The following is a 20956-nucleotide window of genomic DNA, read 5'->3' on the forward strand; positions in this document are numbered from 1 at the left end:
TCTGGAACGGACTGCTCAGGGATCCTACAATCGAGTTAATTTACTGGATCTGTTATTTCCTGTGAGCAGAGGTAAGGTCCTAGAAGAAACCATTGATTTGGATATAGGTACGCATTAAGGAGATGTTAGAATTAACACAATTATTAAGGGGGCCATATTTAGTGGCATTTAGCCAGCTGAATGCCAGCTTTTGAATATTTCTGCCACTTATCTGGATAACATGGAGGCGTTCCAGAGAGTAGCTAAGATAGCTAAATAGGTCATCCGGATAACTCTGATCATGCTGTAGAGCAGTCATCCAGTTTGATGGCCAATGGTGGAGCATTACCCTTAGTTTTACAGTTTATTGAATTTGTGAGTAAAGAATTGTAATTTCCATGTTAGTCCACTTAGATATCTGGAAATAAGGGTCAACAGACAAGTAGTAGGTGAGACCTTTTTATTGGATTAACTTAACACACCTGTTATGAGTTTTCCAGATTTATTCTCCCTTCATCGGGTCCATGAGGAAACTGTTCAGATATCCAGGTCTGCATGTGACATTATGTTCAATAAAGCAATAGGAAGGGAGAGGAAAATGTTAGATAGTGAGTGATATTTTTGACTTTTCTACTGGGTTTTGATGTGGATTTGGATGTACTTTGATGTCTCTGTATGCTGAATGGATGGGTTAATAACCTAGAGAAGTGGTTTATAAATATTTTAATCCAATGTTGTCACAGCATTACAGATAATGAATTACGTCATCCTTGAATATCAAATCTCAGACTCTATGCTCTTCTGAAAACAATTAATTAATAATGCCACACACAAGGAGCTGCAATAGGATATTCAGATTTGTGACAGTGTTTTCTCATGATAACTCACATGTGCACCCTCATCATAGAGACAGGAACACAGAACGTGAGGCATCAGAAACAAGACACCATGCTTCATTGAGTCTGCCTTCGACACTCGTAATACACAGGGACTGTGGTGGAGCTGTTGCACATTTCCCCCCCATCAGAGCCATCACCACAGAGAAATATTTTCTGCTAAATAACATTTATTTTCTATAAAAAACTTTTCTTAGGGCACCTTTCACCTCTTTGTTTTTCAGACTATAAATGAAAGGGTTAATCATGGGAATTAAAACATTATACAGCAGTGCAAAGACTTTGTTTAGATCCATTGACTGCATGGACGTTGGTCTCACATATAAACACATCACAGTCCCATAGAAGAGAATAACGGCCGTGAGGTGGGAGGAGCAGGTGGAGAAGGCTTTGCATCTCCCCTCTGCAGAACGGATCCTCAGGATAGTGGAGATGATGTAGACGTAAGATGTCAGAGTTAAGGTAAAGCAGGGAAGTCCTACCAAAAGAACCAAAATGGATGTTACAATTTCAATGGTGGAGGTACTGGTGCAGGAGAGTTTCAGCAGTACTGAGAGATCACAATAGAAATGATTAATCTCATTGGATCTGCAATAAGAGAGATGAGATATAAGAACAATGTGTGTCACTGCTTCCATAAACCCAAAGATCCAGGTCCCGGCGGCCAGCAGTACACAGACTTTTGTATTCATAATCACAGTGTAACGCAGGGGGTGACACACTGCGACGTAGCGATCAAAAGCCATCACCGTGATAATATTAAATTCTACACCTGTTAAATACATATAAAAATACAGCTGTGCAAAACATCCTTTCAAAGAAATTCTCTGACCCTTACTTAAGAGGATGTCCAGGAGTTTGGGGAGGGTGGCAGAGGTGTAAGAGATATCGAGGAAGGACAAGTTACAGAGGAAAAAGTACATGGGGGTGTGCAGGCGAGGGTCCAGGCACGTCAGGGCTATAATAGTGAGGTTCCCCATCAGGATGATCAGGTAAATCAGTAAGAACAGAAGGAAAAGAGGAATTTGCAGCTTTGGAAATTCAGGAAACCCCAGAATGATGAATTCTGTCACTGAGGTGAGATTTTCCTCTTCCATTGGATTCTGGGAAGAAAGAAAAGAGATGCAGATAAAGAGACGATTAGAAATCCAGCTCATTCCATGCAGATGAGAGGTGAAGTCTGCTGACCCCTGACACATTCAGTGACTTTGGTGTTTGAGCAGAAGACAGCAGTGAATCTAGTTCAGTCTTCCTCAGACTCTCCATATTTGGATAATGTTTGAGAAAATGGATTACACAGGGCTTGGGAAAAGCTCCCCTCTCGTGACTTTAGCCTCACTCCCTCCCCTGCACAAATGCAATAGCAATTGTTACTTGCTTAGAAGCTTGGCCAATGGTTCTGAATATCCCTAGCTTACACGTAATCAAATGTCTGGGAGAAAGTCATGTCAGATTGCACTTTCTGATGGTGAATTATCATTCAAATTGATGTGTACTGAGTATCGTAAGACAGAAGTGCACATACAGAATACTTAATTAGGACACCAGTAAAGAAGAGACAATGGATATGGACCACTGGAAGGGTTACGAAGCATGGGTGTAAGGATTTTGTTTTTTATTTTCATTGTCTGCAATAAGTAAAGGATAAAAATGGAAGATAATCTTACACCAGTTGAGCACCCTCAATGGGGAGCAGTGACTGAGTGTATGTGTGTGTGTGGCCTAAACCAAGACCAAAATGGCTTTGCATCCCCTATTCTATCTACATGACTGACCTGATTTTAATGTGACCCGTAATCTCTATCAGGGCAATATTCACATAAATAGCAATTTACACATATAAATTGGCCACAGGAAAACTGCGCTTCCTCAATGCAGCTAAAATTCATCGCATTGTTCCACAATGTGGATAATCTTGCAGGGGGCGATCCTGGGGTTGTGAGGGGGGCACATTAATAAAGCCAGGTACAAAGCACTTTTTGCTTTGAACATTTGGCGCAAAGTCCAGATCTGGAGAGTGTGAAAATTTGCCTTTATGAGGATCTAGAAGGTTCCAGGGAGGAGGTAGAAAATGCACAGAGAGCAAAATCATTATCAGCTTAGAAGGAATTTTTAACTACTTGGATATCAAAGTGCCCAAAAGACAGGGAGTACATATTTCACACTCCCACGGTACAGAAACACCCAAAATCTTGAATAATACGTAGGATAAAATGTAGGGAAGAGGCAGTGATGGAATAGCTGGCTTGTTTATAGAGTACTCAGGCTCATGTAACACTATGTACTCAATGTTAACTTCCCGGGTAGTTTCTCTTTGAGTATCGGTTTAAGGTGAGTAAAAGGGGAGTGGCTGAGAGGGACAGCCAGCGTCACTCACGGGCACTGTTTGTCTCTGAACTCACCTTTGGAGGCACCTCCTCTCGGTCCAGGCTCACTTTTTGCCAGCTAGAAGAAGCTGATTTTCAAACAGGGAAACGTAGGACCCTTCCGCCATTTTATCATGGCTGGATTGTTTTAAAAATAGCCATCTCCATGCATTCGGTTTGTTCAGATGATACTTTACTTCTGTTCTGGCCCCTACCGTCCATTAAACTCAGAAGAACATTGCAGGTGCCATGCCGGGTCAGCACTGAGCCCAGCATCCTGTCCTCGGCAGTGGCCAGTCCGCATCACAAGTACCCAGCAGATCCCCAATTGATCTATTTCTTATATTTTACTACCAGGGATAAGAGCCGGCTTTCTCAGATCTACCTGACTAATGTTAATGGACTTTTCCTTCAGAAACTTGTCCAGTCCTCTTGTGACCATGCCCTCCATAGCTCACGCTGACTGAAAAAATCCTTCCTGCAATTAGTTTTAAATTTACCGGTTGCTACTTTCATGGAGTGTCCCCTAGTCCTAGGGTTGTTTGAAAGGGTAAAAAATCGTTCTCCATTTACCCATTCCACCCCACTTAGCATTTTAACCATTTCACTCAGTCGTCTCTTTTTCCAAGCTAAAGAGCCTTAATTGTTTAGTCTTCCTCCATAAGGGAGCGTTTCCATCCCCTTCTTCATTTTCTGCACCTTTTCCGTGTCTGCAATGGGGCAAGCAGATCTGCCCAGAATCCCCCACCATGGATCTATCCACAGGCGTTCTGACATTCTCAGCCTGGTTCTCTTTTCCTTTCCGCGTAATTCCTTACATTCTGTTGGCCCATTTGACTGCTGCAGCAAACGGAGCTGTTAAGGTATTGTCCACCAGGACTCAAGGTCCTTTTCCTGGGTGGGGACTCCTAGCTCAGAGCCCAGAATCGTGTACGTGTGGCTGAGATTAATTTCCCCTGCATGCATTACTCTGTACTTACCCACATTAAATTGCATCTGCCATTTAGAAGTCCCGTATCCCAGCCTCACAAGGTCCTTCATTCTGCCTCTGTTTTAATGATTCAAAATAATTTTGTGTTATCTGCAAATTTGGTCACCTCACTCATCACGACCACATTTGCAGATAACACAAAATTGTCCATATAAAGCACAATACTATTGTTCATATATTTTTGTCTGTGTAAAACAAGATACAGCTCTTACCTTTGGGATAACAGATGGGACCACACCAGCTCTGTTCAGATAATGCTCAGCTATAAGAAGTATTTATTCTCCCTGTGGATCCCTTTGGGAAAGGATCCCTGAGGCTGAACATATGAAATCATAGTATGCAATGCATGGCAGAAGACCCGAGTGAGCTTTGTTTGGGTGGAGAATGCTGTAACACCTGAGCAACTAACGAGTCTTAATTATCCACAACAAAAGATACACATCAAACATTGAGAGTCTTCAAAACTAGTAAGGCTAAGAGAGAGAAAAACTAACTAACGAGTCTTAATTATCCACAACAAAAGATACACATCAAACATTGAGAGTCTTCAAAACTAGTAAGGCTAAGAGAGAGAAAAACTAACTAACGAGTCTTAATTATCCACAACAAAAGATACACATCAAACATAGAGAGTCTTCAAAACTAGTAAGGCTAAGAGAGAGAAAAACTAACTAACGAGTCTTAATTATCCACAACAAAAGATACACATCAAACATAGAGAGTCTTCAAAACTAGTAAGGCTAAGAGAGAGAAAAACTAACTAACTAACTAGTCTTAATTATCCACATCAAAAGATACACATCAAACATAGTCTTCAAAACTAGTAAGGCCAAGAGAGAGAAAAACTAACTAACGAGTCTTAATTATCTACAACAAAAGATACACATCAAACATAGAGAGTCTTCAAAACTAGTAAGGCTAAGAGAGAGAAAAACTAACTAACTAACTAGTCTTAATTATCCACATCAAAAGATACACATCAAACATAGAGAGTCTTCAAAACTAGTAAGGCCAAGAGAGAGAAAAACTAACTAACGAGTCTTAATTATCTACAACAAAAGATACACATCAAACATAGAGAGTCTTCAAAACTAGTAAGGCTAAGAGAGAGAAAAACTAACTAGTCTTAATTATCTACAACAAAAGATACACATCAAACATAGAGAGTCTTCAAAACTAGTAAGGCTAAGAGAGAGAAAAACTAACTAGTCTTAATTATCCACAACAAAAGATACACATCAAATTAACAGGCCGATTCAGAAAACCCCGTGGGAGAGCTGGTGAGCGCCCGTTCTCCCGATGCGCGCCCAGGCCACTCTTCTGGGCGTGCGATTCAGAAAAAAAAATATTCAAATGAGGGCCCGTGGTAAAAGGAGTCGTTGGGGACACTAGTGCGTCCCTAGCGCCTCCTTTTTGACAGAAGCGGCAGCTGTCAGCAGGTTTGACAGCCGACGCTCAATTTTACTGGCGTCAGTTCTCGAACCCACTGACAGCCACGGGTTCGGAAAAAGGATGCCGGCAAAATCAAGCGTCCGTCTTCCAACCTGCGAGCCGCGGGCTCATTTTACATTTTTTTTTTAATTATTTTTACTTTTGGGGCCTCCGACTTAATAACATCTACATTGCCATCTGGTGGTCTTTTCCATGTACTACAACAACAGATCTAGAAACATTTTTCCAAACATTTTATTTATTTAAAGTGTTTTGTATACCGTCATTCGGTTTCGCCATCAGAATGGTTTACAGTTCAATTTTCAGCATCAGAACGGTTTACAGTACAATTTTAACATGGTAATAGCATGGGAGGATGCTCTCCCCATCCCAATCCATCTTGTGCACTTTAACTCAAAAATAAGTCATTTCTGGAGGGGTTTCTAAAGAGTTATTCACCCAGATAATTCCATCACCCTGCCGCTGAGGCTCTTACTTCCGCAGGCAGTGGGGGCCGACAGAGACCCCCATCTTTTAAGCTCTCTAGTAGGCCCTGATATAGTATAATGAAATGGGAGTCAGGGCTCTGCATTCTAAGGAGGACATCCACTGCACTGCTTCTTCAAACATTTTATTATGAAAAACGATGAAGAAGAAAAGAAAAAGACAAGCCAGCAATGGATGGCAATAAACCTTCACTTTATACTTCACTTTATACTTCACTTTATACTTCACTTTCAATGCATATCCAGCATAGTTCTCTGCTTCAACAGCAGGGGAAAAGAAAAACTGTTACTTCACACATCCAGCAGAGCTCTCTGCTTAAACGGCAGGGGAGAAGAAAAAAGGGTTCGCACTCACAAAGCGGGGAGTAGCTGGCTTGTTACGGCGGTTACTACCCCAAACCAAATGTACCTGATACTTCACTCTCGACGCATATCCAGCATGGCTCTCTACTTCAACGGCATCGGAGAAAGACTGATACATCACGAATTTCCAGCATAGCTCTCTGCTTCAACGGCAGGGGAAAAGAAAAACTGATACTTCACGCATATCCAGCATAACTTCAACGGCAGGGGAGAAGAAAAAAGGATTCACACTCACAAAGCGGGGAGTAGCTGGCTTGTCACGGCGGTTACTACCCCAAACCAAATATCCAGATTACTACCTCCACCTTCCTCTATTCCTGATGCCTTTCAACTAGCTTGATCACTCCATTCTTATACTTCACTTTCGATGCATATCCAGCATAGCTCTCTGCTTCAACAGCAGGGGAGAAGATAAACAACCAATAAGGGCTGTATAACATAATCTGGGTAAAAACAAATAAGCATGGGTGTAGCTTGCTTATTGCGGCGGTTACTACTCCTACTACCTCTAACTAATCAAGCTAGATATTTCACTTGGATGCAGCTCCTCCACCGCTCTCTACATTAATGGCGGGGGTGGAAGGGAATTAGAACCAAGAGCTAAGAGAAACAGATAAGTATGGGAGAAGAAATGAGGGAAGCTTGCTGGGCAGACTGGATGGGCCATTTGGTCTTCTTCTGCCGTCATTTCTATGTTTCTATGTTTCTATGTTTCAACAGTCCAAGAAGGAGAATCAGGCATCAGAAATGTACAATCATCTGTGACAATGAGATAAAACTCTCTCACACTGCAGCCAAACACCAAGGCGTAGAGCACTCACTGGTTCATATGTATGAAAAAGTGAGAGTCTATTCCACTGTATATTAAAATCCAACATGCAATTTGTGAGAATAATGTAGAATTCAATAGATTTCATAAAATAAAAGAGTTTACAATCCCATTTAGAAAAGGCCAAGGATTTTGTCAACAGCACTTTAATGGTTAAGACACCCCTCAATTCGTTTATGATATTATTTTTGTTTATTGTCAGGTCTTCTTTTAGTTGTTATGGTATGTCTTAGCTAATTTTAATTAATTGTTTTTAGTTCATTAAATATTTTATGTATGTTTATTGTGAACTGTTTTTATTAATTCTTTGAATTGTAAAAGCGGTATATAAACATTTTAAATAAATAAACATTTTAAATAAATAAATAAATAAGCCCGTCGGGGTAAGGCCTTTACTTCCTCTCTTACCCCCCGCGGGCCCTACCGCCGACCACGAGGACCGTTCCTTACCTCGCCGATCACCAGGGCCCTCCTCCGAAGCGGCATCCGAAGCGTCCCATCCTGTGCGAGCCACCAGCTGACGTCATCCAGGGGCGTCCCCGTAGAGTTTAAAACCCTGCTCATCCCGGCGTCGCGCGCCTGGCGTCGCGCGTCTAAGGAGCGTGTCAAAGGGGCCTGCCCCTTTGAGCGCCCCTTCGAGCAGCCCCGTTCAACAGGCCGAAAGGACTTCGCCTGTGTGACTGTCATAACCAGTCGTATCTAAAGAGGTCGGAGTAAGTCTCAAACTATTTGTCTGATAAGTAACGGAATCAATACCAAAGTTTTCCCCGCATGACCCAGCGGGTCCAGCCCAAGCACAGAAAAGCTTAACAGTACGGACGTTTAACAATATCTAACAGTAAGCCTAGCAAAGTATGTAAAACTTGTCAGTGAGCCACTGGTAATCTGAACTCCTAAACGACAATATTTCAATGTGCCTCATGAGTCTGTTGCTTAATATTTGAAGTCTCTCTAGCACTCAGTACCATTTTTTCTCTCTTTCCCAACACGTTAGTTGGATTAATGCGTTTTCTGTGCCTTATCAGGATTTACTCAGGAACAAACCACTCTCATGCCTTTTTGCTAGTTTGTAATGCATATGTACGTTAGCAATATCAAGTTTTCACATTCTTTGCTCATCCAGATACCCTAAAACGAGATATATTCTGTCATCACTGTATAACGGATGTACAACATGCTTTATTTATCAGTCTGCCTGGAACTATACTAGAATGGTGTTTTGCCTGTAAAGTGCATGATACTAGCTCTCGGTAGTTTCTGCCTTACAACTGTCTCATCCAACTCTAGTTTTTCAATACACCACAGATCAACAATGCCCCCTTTAATTGGAAACTTTTCCCTAGCCTGCCACCTGCAACACATCCCATTTTATCCATTTACTTTCTCTCATCAGGCCACACACCGCAAGACCACGCTCAGCAAAAGAAGGCTTATCCCAATACACACCCTCACACGCACTCAAGCCATCAGTCTATCACTCATTTCCATTATCCTATTTAACGCACAATCACTCCAAAAGAAAACCCATCTCTTACACGATATTCTTACAGACTCTAAACCAGAAATATGTGCTGTCACAGAAACATGGTTCAAACAACATGACACTCCCCTCATCAACCAGCTACCTTTAGAAATCTACGATGTTTTCTCTATCCCTCGGAAAAAGAAAAGAGGTGGCGGCATACTCTTGGCTGTAAAAAAGGAATTTCAACTACTATCCCAGAAATGTGATATTCCAAACCAGTACGAAATTGGCTTTTTCAAATCGAAGTCACTCCAACTGTGTCTCATTTATACACCCCCAGGTCTCCTGGAGAAAGATTCATCCCCTCTTATCGAATTTATTGCAAACTCACTATCCCCTGACATACCCACAATTCTCCTAGGAGACTTCAACTTACACGTGGATACCTCCCCGCAATCCCCAGCATGTGAAGCATTCCTCTCCTCCCTTGAAGCAATGGGCTTCCAACAAATAGTGAACTCTCCCACACACAAAGCTGGCCACACACTTGATCTTATCTTTGTCAATTCCCCCATCAACATAAGCAATCCCCCTTCATGCACTACAGTACCCTGGTCTGACCACTACCTTATTCAGACTAAACTCTCACTCCCGCAAATCTCCCCCACCACGCCCCATCAGCCCATTTCATTTAACTTCCGCAAACCATGCGCTATAGATACCATCTCACAAGCATGCGCTGACATAGACAGTCACATTGACGTCTCATCCCCAGACAATGCCATCTCTACCTGGCTCAACCTCACCCTCAGCATTGCTGACAAACACTGCCCCCTCACAATAAAAACTATCAACCCAAACCGTAGAAACAGAAAACCCTGGTATACGCCTGAACTTAGGAATCTTAAAACCCAACTCAGAACAGCTGAGAGGTCTTGGCGCAAATACCAATCCCCCGCAACTAAAACATTATACTACCAACAAATGCATGAATATAGAAATTCCATCCTTCAGATTAAACGTAATTACTATGCTAAAAAAATACATGGTATGCAATATAACCCTAAGGCCCTATTCACCATGGTTGCGGACCTCACTTCTCCTACCCTCAAACAACTACCTGCTAATCCCTCTAAAAATCGTTGCAATGAATTAGCCCAATTTTTCAAAAACAAGGTCTCTTCCATCACTGCACAATTTTCACAGAATAACAGCAATATCTGTCTGCCTACCATCAACTCTCCAGTCTCCCTCTCATCTTTTGACTCTTCATCCTCCCTTGAAGTACAAAACATCCTTAAAAAATTAAAACCATCATCTCATCCCTCCGAAACCATCCCCACAAAACTCCTGCTAGCTATCCCCGAGGTGATTGCCAAACCCCTCTCAAATATCCTTAACTGTTCCCTAGAGCATGGCACAGTCCCTAAAGTTCTTAAACAAGCAGTAGTAAAACCCCTACTCAAAAAACCCAATCTTGACCCAGACACCTTATCCAATTACAGACCTGTCTCTAACCTACCCCTCCTAGCTAAAGTTATTGAAAAAGTTGTCAACTCCCGTCTCTCCGATCACCTGGAACAAAACAACATTCTCCCATCTACACAACACGGTTTCAGAAAGCACTTAAGTACTGAAACCCTGCTGCTCTCCCTACACGATACCCTCATTAAAGGAACCGACTCAGGTACCTCTTATCTTATTGCCATGCTTGACATCTCGGCGGCATTCGACACAGTCAATCACGATGTCCTCCTCAACATACTCAGGAGTATCGGGATCACTGGCAATGCCCTATCCTGGATACGATCATATCTCCAGGATCGCCTTTTCACTGTATTAGTAGATAACAATGAATCTGACCCCATTAATCTTCCCCAAGGTGTTCCCCAAGGTTCCTCCCTCTCCTCTACCCTATTTAATATTTACATGCTTCCCCTCACTACCCTCCTCACTAACCTCCACATCAAGCATTTCATTTATGCCGACGATGTGCAACTCATCTTCCCATTCTCTGACTCTCTCCATACTGCTCTGCTTAACTGGGAAGCCTGTCTTTCCTCTATCAACAAATTACTAAATGACATGCAACTAGCTCTAAATCCCAGCAAGACTGAACTCTTAATCATATCTAATAGGCCACCGCTCCCAGACATCCCACCTGCATACTCATCCACATCTTTCCCATCACACGTTCGCAACCTTGGTGTCCTTATTGATAACCATCTTACTTTCAAACCCTTCATCAAATCTATCATCAAGGAATGCTATTTCAAGCTCCAAACCATAAAAAAACTCAGACCACTGCTACACTTTTCTGATTTCCGCACTGTACTCCAGTCTATCATTTTATCTAAGGTAGACTATTGTAATGCACTCTTTCTAGGCATTCCCGCCACCTATACCAAACCCTTACAACTACTACAAAACGCTGCCGCTAGGATACTATCAAATTCAAAAAAAAGAGATCACATCACCCCCACACTTATCGAACTTCATTGGCTCCCTATACACTCCCGAATTCTCTATAAAGCCCTTTCCATCATCCACAAAAGTCTGTTGAACTCTAACCTCAATTGGATTAACCCCCCACTCCTCCCCCGTACCTCGAATAGACCCACACGTACAGCCCTCCAAGGAACCCTACGTGCCCAACCCATCAAATCTTTCAAATTATCATCTACCATAAGCAGAGCTTTCTCTCTCGCTGGCCCCTCCATATGGAACTCCCTGCCTCCCGATATACGCCTGGAAACATACACACCCACTTTCAAGAAAAAACTGAAAACATGGCTCTTCCAGCAAGCTTACCACACATCACCTGCCATTACATAAACCCCCACTGTTTAACTAAAAATTGAGTAACTAAGAATTTGCTACATGACTTGGAATCTATTTCTCGGAATATGTCTCATGCCCATCGATTTTGTACTTTGACTCGGCTAATTATGTAATTAGCTTTTGTAAATAGTTGTGATTTTACTGATTTTGCTGTATCCATTTATTGATATCACGGACGCTCGCGGCATAGTCAGCTCTATACCCTATCCCACTTTTAACCACCTTGTTCTCAGTTACATGTAAGGGCCCTGCCCAAAAGTTAACCTGTTTTTTCAATGTTATATGTAAGGGTTCTGCCCATTTGTTCCTTTTTAACTGTAAACCGATGCGATGTGTAAACGGTCATCGGTATAAAAGAAACTTTAAATAAATAAATAAATAAATAAATAAACTCAATTATAACACAAATTTTATCCCAAATCTACAATCAAAATGATGATATATTCTCATAGTAAAATAGGATTTATTTTATTTATTTAGAGGTTTTATATATCATCATTCCATGTGAAAATCACTAGATCACCTTGATTTACAGCATTGACATTCACAAATTATATACCACATATCACAAATTATTGATTACAGAAATTTCCTAACAGCAATATCATCATGATATCATTATAATATATGATATGATATGAGCTAGAGTATCTTTAAGCTGTTTACATGATCAACATTGAGTTTTACTCCTTTCTGTAAATTTCCCCACCTTAACTGGGGTCAAGAGTGCTCTGTGTGCAATAAAACAAGAGAGAGAGAGAGAGCCAGACCCTCAAAGATTTAGCTCAAAATATTCCCTATTGACTGTCTTCCACCTTTAATGAGCATTCTGCTTTCCAAACTTTCCCTGTACCCAAACAACAGTTAGATGAAATCCTCGCCATCATTCTGCCCTGGTTTGGTAGTAACGCAAATCAATTCACAAATGCTCTCCAGTTTTAATGCATTGGACAAACTAGATTACTCCAAATACAATGCTTGATCTGTAAGTGTATGAGAGAGTGATGGGTTGGAATAGGAAGCTCCTGAAAAGGATTTCAATTCACCCCAGTGAAGCAAATGACCCAGAGACCAGACCCCCACATCCTTGTCATTTACCCAAATTGGCATTTTGGTTGCGTAACTCCAAGAAATCCCAAGCTTATGTTGCAGAATCCTGTACATTGAGAATCCTGTACATTGTACAATCCTTTACATTGAGAATAAAAGAATTATTTGAGATTTAATTTTGTTTAATCATTGGACCTCACACTTCTTTTGCATCTCCTTTGTGTTGTGTGGGTGCCAGAATCCTGTATGACCACAATGTGACCCTGAATACTGAAAATCCCCCTAACCAGGCTGGAAGGGACTCCCTGGTAATAAAAAACAAGGGAATCAGAGAAACCAAAGCTTTCTCAGTAGACAGCCCATCCTTTGCACTGCTTCATTGGTTCAGAGCGACACTTCTACAGGTTCCATTCCACTGATCCTCAGAATACTGTTTTCTTATCTAAGACCTGATAACGTACCCTAGGGACTCAATATCCAGACAGTTTGTCCAGTTAAGTTCAGAATTTAGCCAGAAAAACAGCAGGTTTTGAATTTCCCACTGCTCTAAATGCCTCCATATTCTTTGGCGAGCTGTTCTAGGTTGGATTTAATTTGATGGTTAGGTTATCTGGCTAAGTCTGCTCATGTTGGAGAGCAGTCCTAGTTAGCCACTTATGTTTCAGTGAATACATTTAGTCAGATAAACTGTCCACTCCCCATCTTGCTGAATAATTTCTAAAATCCCCTCCTTCATCCCTGTTCCTGTTTCATTGCTGATGTTTAACACCATAGTCCAGCCTGGTTTCCATTTCTGCTATCTTAGATGGCAATCCATGTGCCTGCTGACTTTGGATATTATCCAGAATCTGATGCATGACTTTCCTTGAAGCTGTCACTGATCCTTATGATGCACTGTCCTGGAAAAAATATAAATGCAAAACTAGCACAAATCAAAACTATCACCTAGAGGAAAGGACCTCCACATTTGTACAAAGAATGCCCGCTGATGACAGAAAGAGGAAACTCTCAGGGTGCAACTTTTGCGTCCCCCGTTGTGTGTTTCTCCCTGGCCTCAGAGCATGCACAGCCTGGTGAATCTGTTTCCAGTACTTTCATCCTGGGTTGGGTTTCTTTGTCTCTCTTTACCGCTGGTGCTGCTCTATTATAGCACATTTTGGAGGTTTGGTATACTCTGTCAATAATGAAAGTTCTCTGCAGCTCTTGATCCAGCAGTATTGCTTATCAGCAAACACACATAGTAGGGCTCACTTGCTGCTTCTTTGTCATGTTTTGGGTGATTTGAAATTTTCAGCCTGGGGGACCATTTCCCAGAGGGACCTGCAGTGCCCATGAATACCTCTGACTGCTGAAGATTCCTGCATCGGACCTGGCGTAGTCTCATTTGTCATCCTGAGGGTAAGGACTGTAGGTTAGGTTGTTTACCACTAGTATTCTGATCTTAGTAACCCGGGTACTTGTAGGATCAAATGTTTACGATCAAATGCAAGTAAAGGCCCTGAAGGAAAGTGTGAGACATTTGAAATTTAGCTCAGAAAGAGATTGGGAGCCCAGTGAGAAGGCAGAACAAAGCATCAGGACTGGAGGGCGACTCTGTCAGTATCCTTCAGGACTGACCTGCAGCGGAGAGTGGGAGACCTGCCTGGGGGAGGCTCCAGCGAGGCCCTTATACTCAAAAAGATAAAAGTCCAACAAATGTACTCAGAGGGATCCTCTTTTTGCAAAGCTGAGGCTGAAGATGGATGTGGACCAACGCAGAAGTCTAGGAAGCAAATGACCTTCTTGCTGAGGCGAGGAAACGAAGCCAGGAGAGAACGTTTATAGGGCAGCAGCTCATGACATCATCCAAGGGCAATGCGGGTTTTCCCACTAATTTCTTTCAATGACAGAGGTCTAAACCTGCTCCAGTTCTCGACCTGATCTATCGAAGGCTTGATAATGTTAGCTGACGTCAATCCAAACACGTGACTTTGGACATCCCTTACTTTATTTTCAAAATGGCTTAAGTTCACTTAGAGAATAGCCACTGCCATTAGCAATGGTTACATGGAATAGACTTAGTTTTTGGGTATTTGCCAGGTTCTTATGGCCTGGATTGGCCACTGTTGGAAACAGGATGCTGGGCTTGATGGACCCTTGGTGTGACCCAGTATGGCATTTTCTTATGTTCTTATGTTCTTAACAATATGTCAGAATCTGGGAAATTTATATCCATGGATGGTTGCATTGCCAACTTTCTAATTATGGAAAACAACCCCAGAGGGTGATTTAATGCCTTTGCTAATGTATTGAACTAGAACTTCCGTTTAGTAACCTGACATGCATTACAATAACCCCTTATCAAATTGCTATACTCCTGTCTAGTTAACTCATCCTTACATTTCCTCCATTGCTTCTCCGCCTTCTCTAGATAAACAGGGCACTCATAAACCAAGGCTCTGATGCATCCTTTTTTCTTATTTTCTTTTCTTTAACTGGTGTAACACTGACATAAAATTGGGTTAAACTAGTTGTACTGAAGCCTCAGCTCTGGCATCATTCCAATCATGATGCTGGATCTTCTTATTCCATTTTTCAGCAAATTCGGGTAAACTAACTGGTCGTGCCAGTTTCCTTATAAAAGATCCTTTCTTACTCGATTTTTTAATAACATTCATGCATGTAAATGATGAGAAAATGATCCAACCACAATTGTTCACTTATCCTCAAGTATGTAAGGATAAGACGGCACAGAGCACCCAGCACGTAATCTCCAAGTGACTACCTGGAAATTATCTTTATCCCAATGAATATGTAAATAACAATTAAATACTGAGAATGAACCGCATGTAATCACCCAAGACACATGTATAAAAGGGCAATTTAAGTCAGAAATCAAATAGTCTAAAATGAATTATTTGTTACCGGTTATTAATGGCACCTTTTGTAAAGTTTAAGCTATTTATTACTATATGTGCCTTTTTGTAAACCGTTATGATGGTAAATAACTTAATGATGGTATAGAAAAACATTTAAATAAATAAATTTATCTCCTGGACATATTAACGGATCAGTATGTGGCCTGCTTTGTGTGTTGATATGGAGATCAGCTGTATATAATCTGTAGCTGTCATGATTGCCCCTATAGCTTTTGACTGGCTACAGGAGGCCTCATCCAAATGTGCATTAAAATCACCAAAAAAAAAATACATTTATCATAATTAATAGACAGAGTTATTAAAATCTCCAATACATTCTGAAATTCCTGCACATGAAGATCAGGTAGACAAAAGATATTTCTAATATACCAATTAGTCACCCTAATCCGGGCTTCCACTGATGAAGGAAAATCAAAATTAATTTTTTTAACCCCCACCCCCTCTTTTATGGGCACGTGCTTACTAGAATTACAAATAACCAACTGGACAAAGCACTTTTCAAAGAATAGAGTCATGTGCATAATGACACAATTTTGTAATAAAAAACAAATCCATGTCATTCTGAACGTTTTCATTCTGGATAAAGTCTTCCTTTTGTCGTACTGACCTGGCATTAATGTAACCCACTCAAATAAAACTCTCTTCAACCCTTTCTGTAAAACAAGAACCCAATCCTTCTCTAGGGGAGAAGACTACCAACCTCGGTCTATCAACATAATGGTGTCCAATAGGATGGCCGCATACCTACCCTTCCCATATACCACCGGTATAGCTTTCCCCATAGTCACACATACAAACAGAAATAAAATAAATACCCAGATTTTAATCATCATTGCCATTCAATCAACTTACTGATGTTCATGGAAAAGTGTTACGCTAATTTTAATGACTTGCCCAAGCCAAGGTCCAAGGTCCCACTAAGGGAGTCTATGACACTGAATGATGTGGAATTGTACACAGGAAATCATGTGTTAGATTTGATATCTTAAGATGACAAAGTTAGGTGCTAAGCAGTGGAAACTGCAGGAAAGTTCCCTCTAAACTCGCCCAGCAGCCCAGAGGGTCATGTAGTCTATAAACTGATGACCATGCAGCTTCTCCAGCCCTCCCTTTAACCATGTGTCTCTTGTGAACTATTAAAGCTACAGATTTCTAAATATGCAAGAGTCACTGTATCAGGTAGAGAAGTAGGAGAGGATCTTTTGTCAATAGGCATCTGAGGAAACAAAATATGATCCAGAGAGCTTCTAATAAAATATTTTAACAAGAGCTGACTCCACCTCCTGAGCTGTGCTGTTTGATCTCTTTATGTTTTGAGGTATACGAAGTTTGGTGTCCAGCGAGTTTTGCAGTGGATAATGTGGACTCTCTATTCTTCTAGCCTAAAGAATATCAAATATTCAAACCAAACGCACCCAGGAGAGCTCAGTTGTACTTTCTTGGCTGTGCCCTCTGCACTGCATCATTTTAAGCCTCAGGGATGCTTTCCCAGAGGAACCTGCAGTGAGCATTAATATTTCTACATGCCGAGGATCCCCAGATCAGCACAGTCTATCAGCTGTCTGGAAGGTAAGGATATAAGCACACTTTCTAATTTACGATAACACTGTTGTCACATTTGTAGAAGAATCCATCACCTAGAGCGCTCTGTGCAAAACAGGGCTTATACCCAGACTGCAGAGAAGAAGGAGAAAGCAATGCAGATTTTAGTAGTAGGTCCCTGACAATGTACAAAAGTCACCATTGATTGGGACTAACTGCACCATTAATAATTTATTCTTAAGTATCAACATTTAATCGTGGAAAAAATACTTTGGAAAACAAAGGACATTATGATATCCACTGCATGTTTTTGTGCTCAATTTCACTTCCATGTCAGCCATATTTATATTTATAGGACAATCTAGCAGAGGTTAGAAGAGGGTAGGACCAAAAGGCCAATTGAGAGGATCAGTGTTCTCTCCCCACAGCCCTCCTTGTGAGCTCTGCTCATCAGCCAGGTCCCTCCTATCCATGCCCTTCTCTTCCATTGCCTGCTTTCCACCTGGCTGCACCGCATGCTTGTGCTACTCCTTCCTCAGGTGCTGCGTCCTGCTCCCTCTCTCCAGCCTGCTCCCCACAATTATCCCCTTCACAGCCTTCTTGATTTTAACCATTTACTTAATAAGTGAAACTCCCAAAGTCTATTTTGCCCTGTATGTTTGCCTTAATTAGACTGCAAGATCTCCCGAGGAGGGACTGTCTCCTATGTGTTTTTGTACAGTTCTGTGTACGTAGGCTAGTGCTATAGAAGCGATAAGTGGTACAATTAATAGTTACGTTACCTCAGGTGCTGTCCTCTTCAGGTTTAGCATTACCCATCCTTCTGCACTTTCATGTAAGGAATGCACTAAATCTTTGCTCAAACGCTGATCACTTCATGAAGCTTTAATTCACTGAGGTACTGCCTTTTTTTTTCATTCGAGGAAATTACTCAAGAAGGTTATACTGATAACTCTGCATTGAATGAGCTGGATTTCTCTCCGTGCATTTCCTTTCTCTTCCCAGAATCCCATGGAAGAGGAAAATCTCACCACAGTGACAGAATTCATCATTCTGGGGTTTCCTGAATATCCAGACCTCCAAATCCCCCTTTTCCTTCTGTTCTTACTGATTTACCTGATCATCCTGATGGGGAACCTCACTATTATAGCCCTGACGTGCCTGGACCCTCACCTGCACACTCCCATGTACTTTTTCCTCTGTAACTTGTCCTTCCTCGATATCTCCTCCACCTCAGTCACTCTCCCCAAACTCCTAGATATCTTCTTAAGGAAGCATCAGAGGATTTCTGCAGTTGGGTGTTTTACACAGATGCATTTATTTCTGGCCCTGGCATCTGTAGAATTTTTCCTTCTTACAGCCATGGCTTATGACCGCTATGTGGCGATCTGTCACCCCCTGCACTATGCTGTTATTATAAATCAGAGACTCTGTGTACTGATGGGTGCAGGGACCTGGATTTTGGGGTTTCTGGACCCAGTCATTCACACTGTTCTTATATCACATCTGTCTTATTGTTTATCCAACAAGATTAACCATTTCTTCTGTGATCTCTCAGCTCTGTTGACACTGTCTTGCAGCGGGACACAGGCTGTTGAAGGTATGAATTACATTTCAGCTGTATTTGTAGGGCTCCCCTGCTTTATCACAACCCTGACATCTTACGTCTGCATCATCTCCGCCATCCTAAGGATAAGCTCCACCGAGGGGAGACACAAAGCCTTCTCCACCTGCTCCTCCCACCTCACGGTCGTTATTCTCTTCTATGGGACCATAATGTGTTTGTATATCAGACCAGCATCCATGCAGTCACTGGATCTAAACAAGCTCTTTGCTCTGCTGTACAATGTTTTAATTCCCATGATTAACCCCCTCATTTACAGCCTGAAAAACAGAGAGGTAAAAAGAGCACTAAGACGTTTTTTTAATAGGAAACTGGATTGCTAAGGATCAGAGGAACATGTTCTATGTTAATGAATGTAGAACGTTGTTGATGACAACGACACAAAGCAGAACAGATTTTAAATCATTTCCCCAGCATTAAATCTCTGCAGAGATTCGTGGCTCACAGTGACATGAAGAAAAACATGATTTAATGCATTACCCGTACATTCAGGGCTAAAGTTTGAAAGCCCTTTACATGCATAAAACAGGGTTTTATGTACAATCAACCAGAGCTGTGTGTAGGGAATTTATCAGATAGAAAAACCTACAGCAATTAAGTGGTCTCTGTGAGCTCCTTTGTGTGCACTCGGGAGGTATTTGAGAGTTGGGCTAAGGACTGTATTTTGGATGATTGACTTTTGCTGGGGGAGAAGGGTAGAGGATTGGGGTGAATTGTATTCTCTAGTTTGGTTTATTGATCATTTGCTTATAGAATTGTATGCAAAAATTTAATAGAAGATTGAAGTGAAAAAAATAAATACAAGCCTGATGTAGCCTGGCTCTGTGCTTACTTTTCATGAGCTGCCGGGGGGCAGAGATGGGGGGCTGGGTTTAGACTTGTGCAAATACTTTTTGAGGGTACATTTCTAACTGCTCGCTTAGGGCTGACTTGCTGTTTTGAAATTAGAGGGTGTGCCGGGGAAAGCAGCAGTGCCCGCGTGCACGGGAGGAGCTGGACGTTTCTGTGCATTCTTTCTGCAATTGTGCACTTTTTCCCACTGCACTCCTGCCCCCGGGATCGCTTTCAGACGTACAACCCCCAGCCCCCCAGGCAGCTTTCCACAGTTCATCTGTGTGCATAAATCCGTTTAGAAATTTGAAACATTCTGCACGCAGGTTAACCCACCTGAGTTCTGCCTGCTAAAGTGGAGGTCCTGCTTTAGGAGATTTTATCAGTCACCTAACCCGCCCAATTACCCGGGCAGCTTCCAAGCGAGTTTCTGCCCCTAAAGCCTGCATTGTACACGATCTGCACAGTTATAAAATGAACCTTCCTGGGGGTCTCGCTCGCAGACCCAGGGTCATGCCATCAAATCTTTAAAGAAAAACTCCTCCTGGCATTTCCCTTGGAAACTGTGGGACCCGCCGGCAGGGCGAGTGCTTCGGTCCAACCCCGAGCATTGTCCGCTGCTTCTCCCCTCCCCCATGCGGGTAAAAGCACCCATGCTGGCTGCACAATTTCCAGCCTAGGAATTTACTCCGGTAAGTGCTGAATTAGCGGGGTTATAATCGTTGGAAAGCTGTCCTCAGCCCGTCTCGCTCATTAAGGTCGTGTATAATTTCCAGGCCCCGGCATATTTAATATTTCTGGAAACCAGAGGGAGAAATGTTTTGGGATTTTCCAGTCCTCCCTGGAACGTGTCACTTGTACAACACCCCCTGTCAGATGAAGGAGCCTCAATATCTGTGCCGTGCTTTAATCAGAAGACGGTCTGAATTACTTTTCTCAGGGCTTATGGAATGAAAGTAAAAGTTAGATTTTGTTTAAATAATGATAATTCTGTGCAACCTTCCAATGCGTTGAGGGGGAATTAATAAAATATCTTAACCCTGTAAAGTTTTAGTGTCTCCTTCCTGACCTTGTTACTCAAAGAATCTAACCCAAAGGGAAAATGAGGGACCAAAACTATTTCTGTGTATTCACGTAGCTAAATGATAATAATATATCCACTCATGTTCTATAGGAGACATGGTATCAAACTGTGAATGTAAAGCAGGGGAAGCATGGTCTCTAATCTCTCGCCCCCAGTGGGTTGCAGATAGAATCGTGAGGAGCACCAGCAGTTCTTATCATTTACCACCTCCCTACAAACGGTTTTAAACAAATCTTTGGT

The 20956-nt window shown here is 41.9% G+C and overlaps 1 protein-coding gene and 1 pseudogene across 1 annotated transcript; one reads left to right on the forward strand and one right to left on the reverse strand.

Annotated features, from left to right (window-relative positions):
- Positions 1 to 880: 880 nt before the first annotated feature.
- LOC115078445 lies at positions 881 to 3692 on the reverse strand (annotated as a pseudogene).
- A 14566-nt stretch (positions 3693 to 18258) lies between these two features.
- On the forward strand, positions 18259 to 19124 carry LOC115078446 (olfactory receptor 5V1-like). The gene has a single exon (XM_029581360.1). It carries the CDS (start codon positions 18306 to 18308, stop codon positions 19122 to 19124), a length of 819 nt encoding a protein of 272 aa, XP_029437220.1. The 5' UTR covers positions 18259 to 18305.
- Positions 19125 to 20956: the final 1832 nt, after the last annotated feature.

Source organism: Rhinatrema bivittatum, chromosome 16 (assembly GCF_901001135.1).
Source record: "Rhinatrema bivittatum chromosome 16, aRhiBiv1.1, whole genome shotgun sequence".
Taxonomy (NCBI): domain Eukaryota; kingdom Metazoa; phylum Chordata; class Amphibia; order Gymnophiona; family Rhinatrematidae; genus Rhinatrema; species Rhinatrema bivittatum.

Coding starts and splice junctions, on each gene's coding strand:
- LOC115078446 (XM_029581360.1), top strand. CDS start 18,306: ATGGGGAACCTCACTATTATAGCCCTGACGTGCCTGGACCCTCACCTG.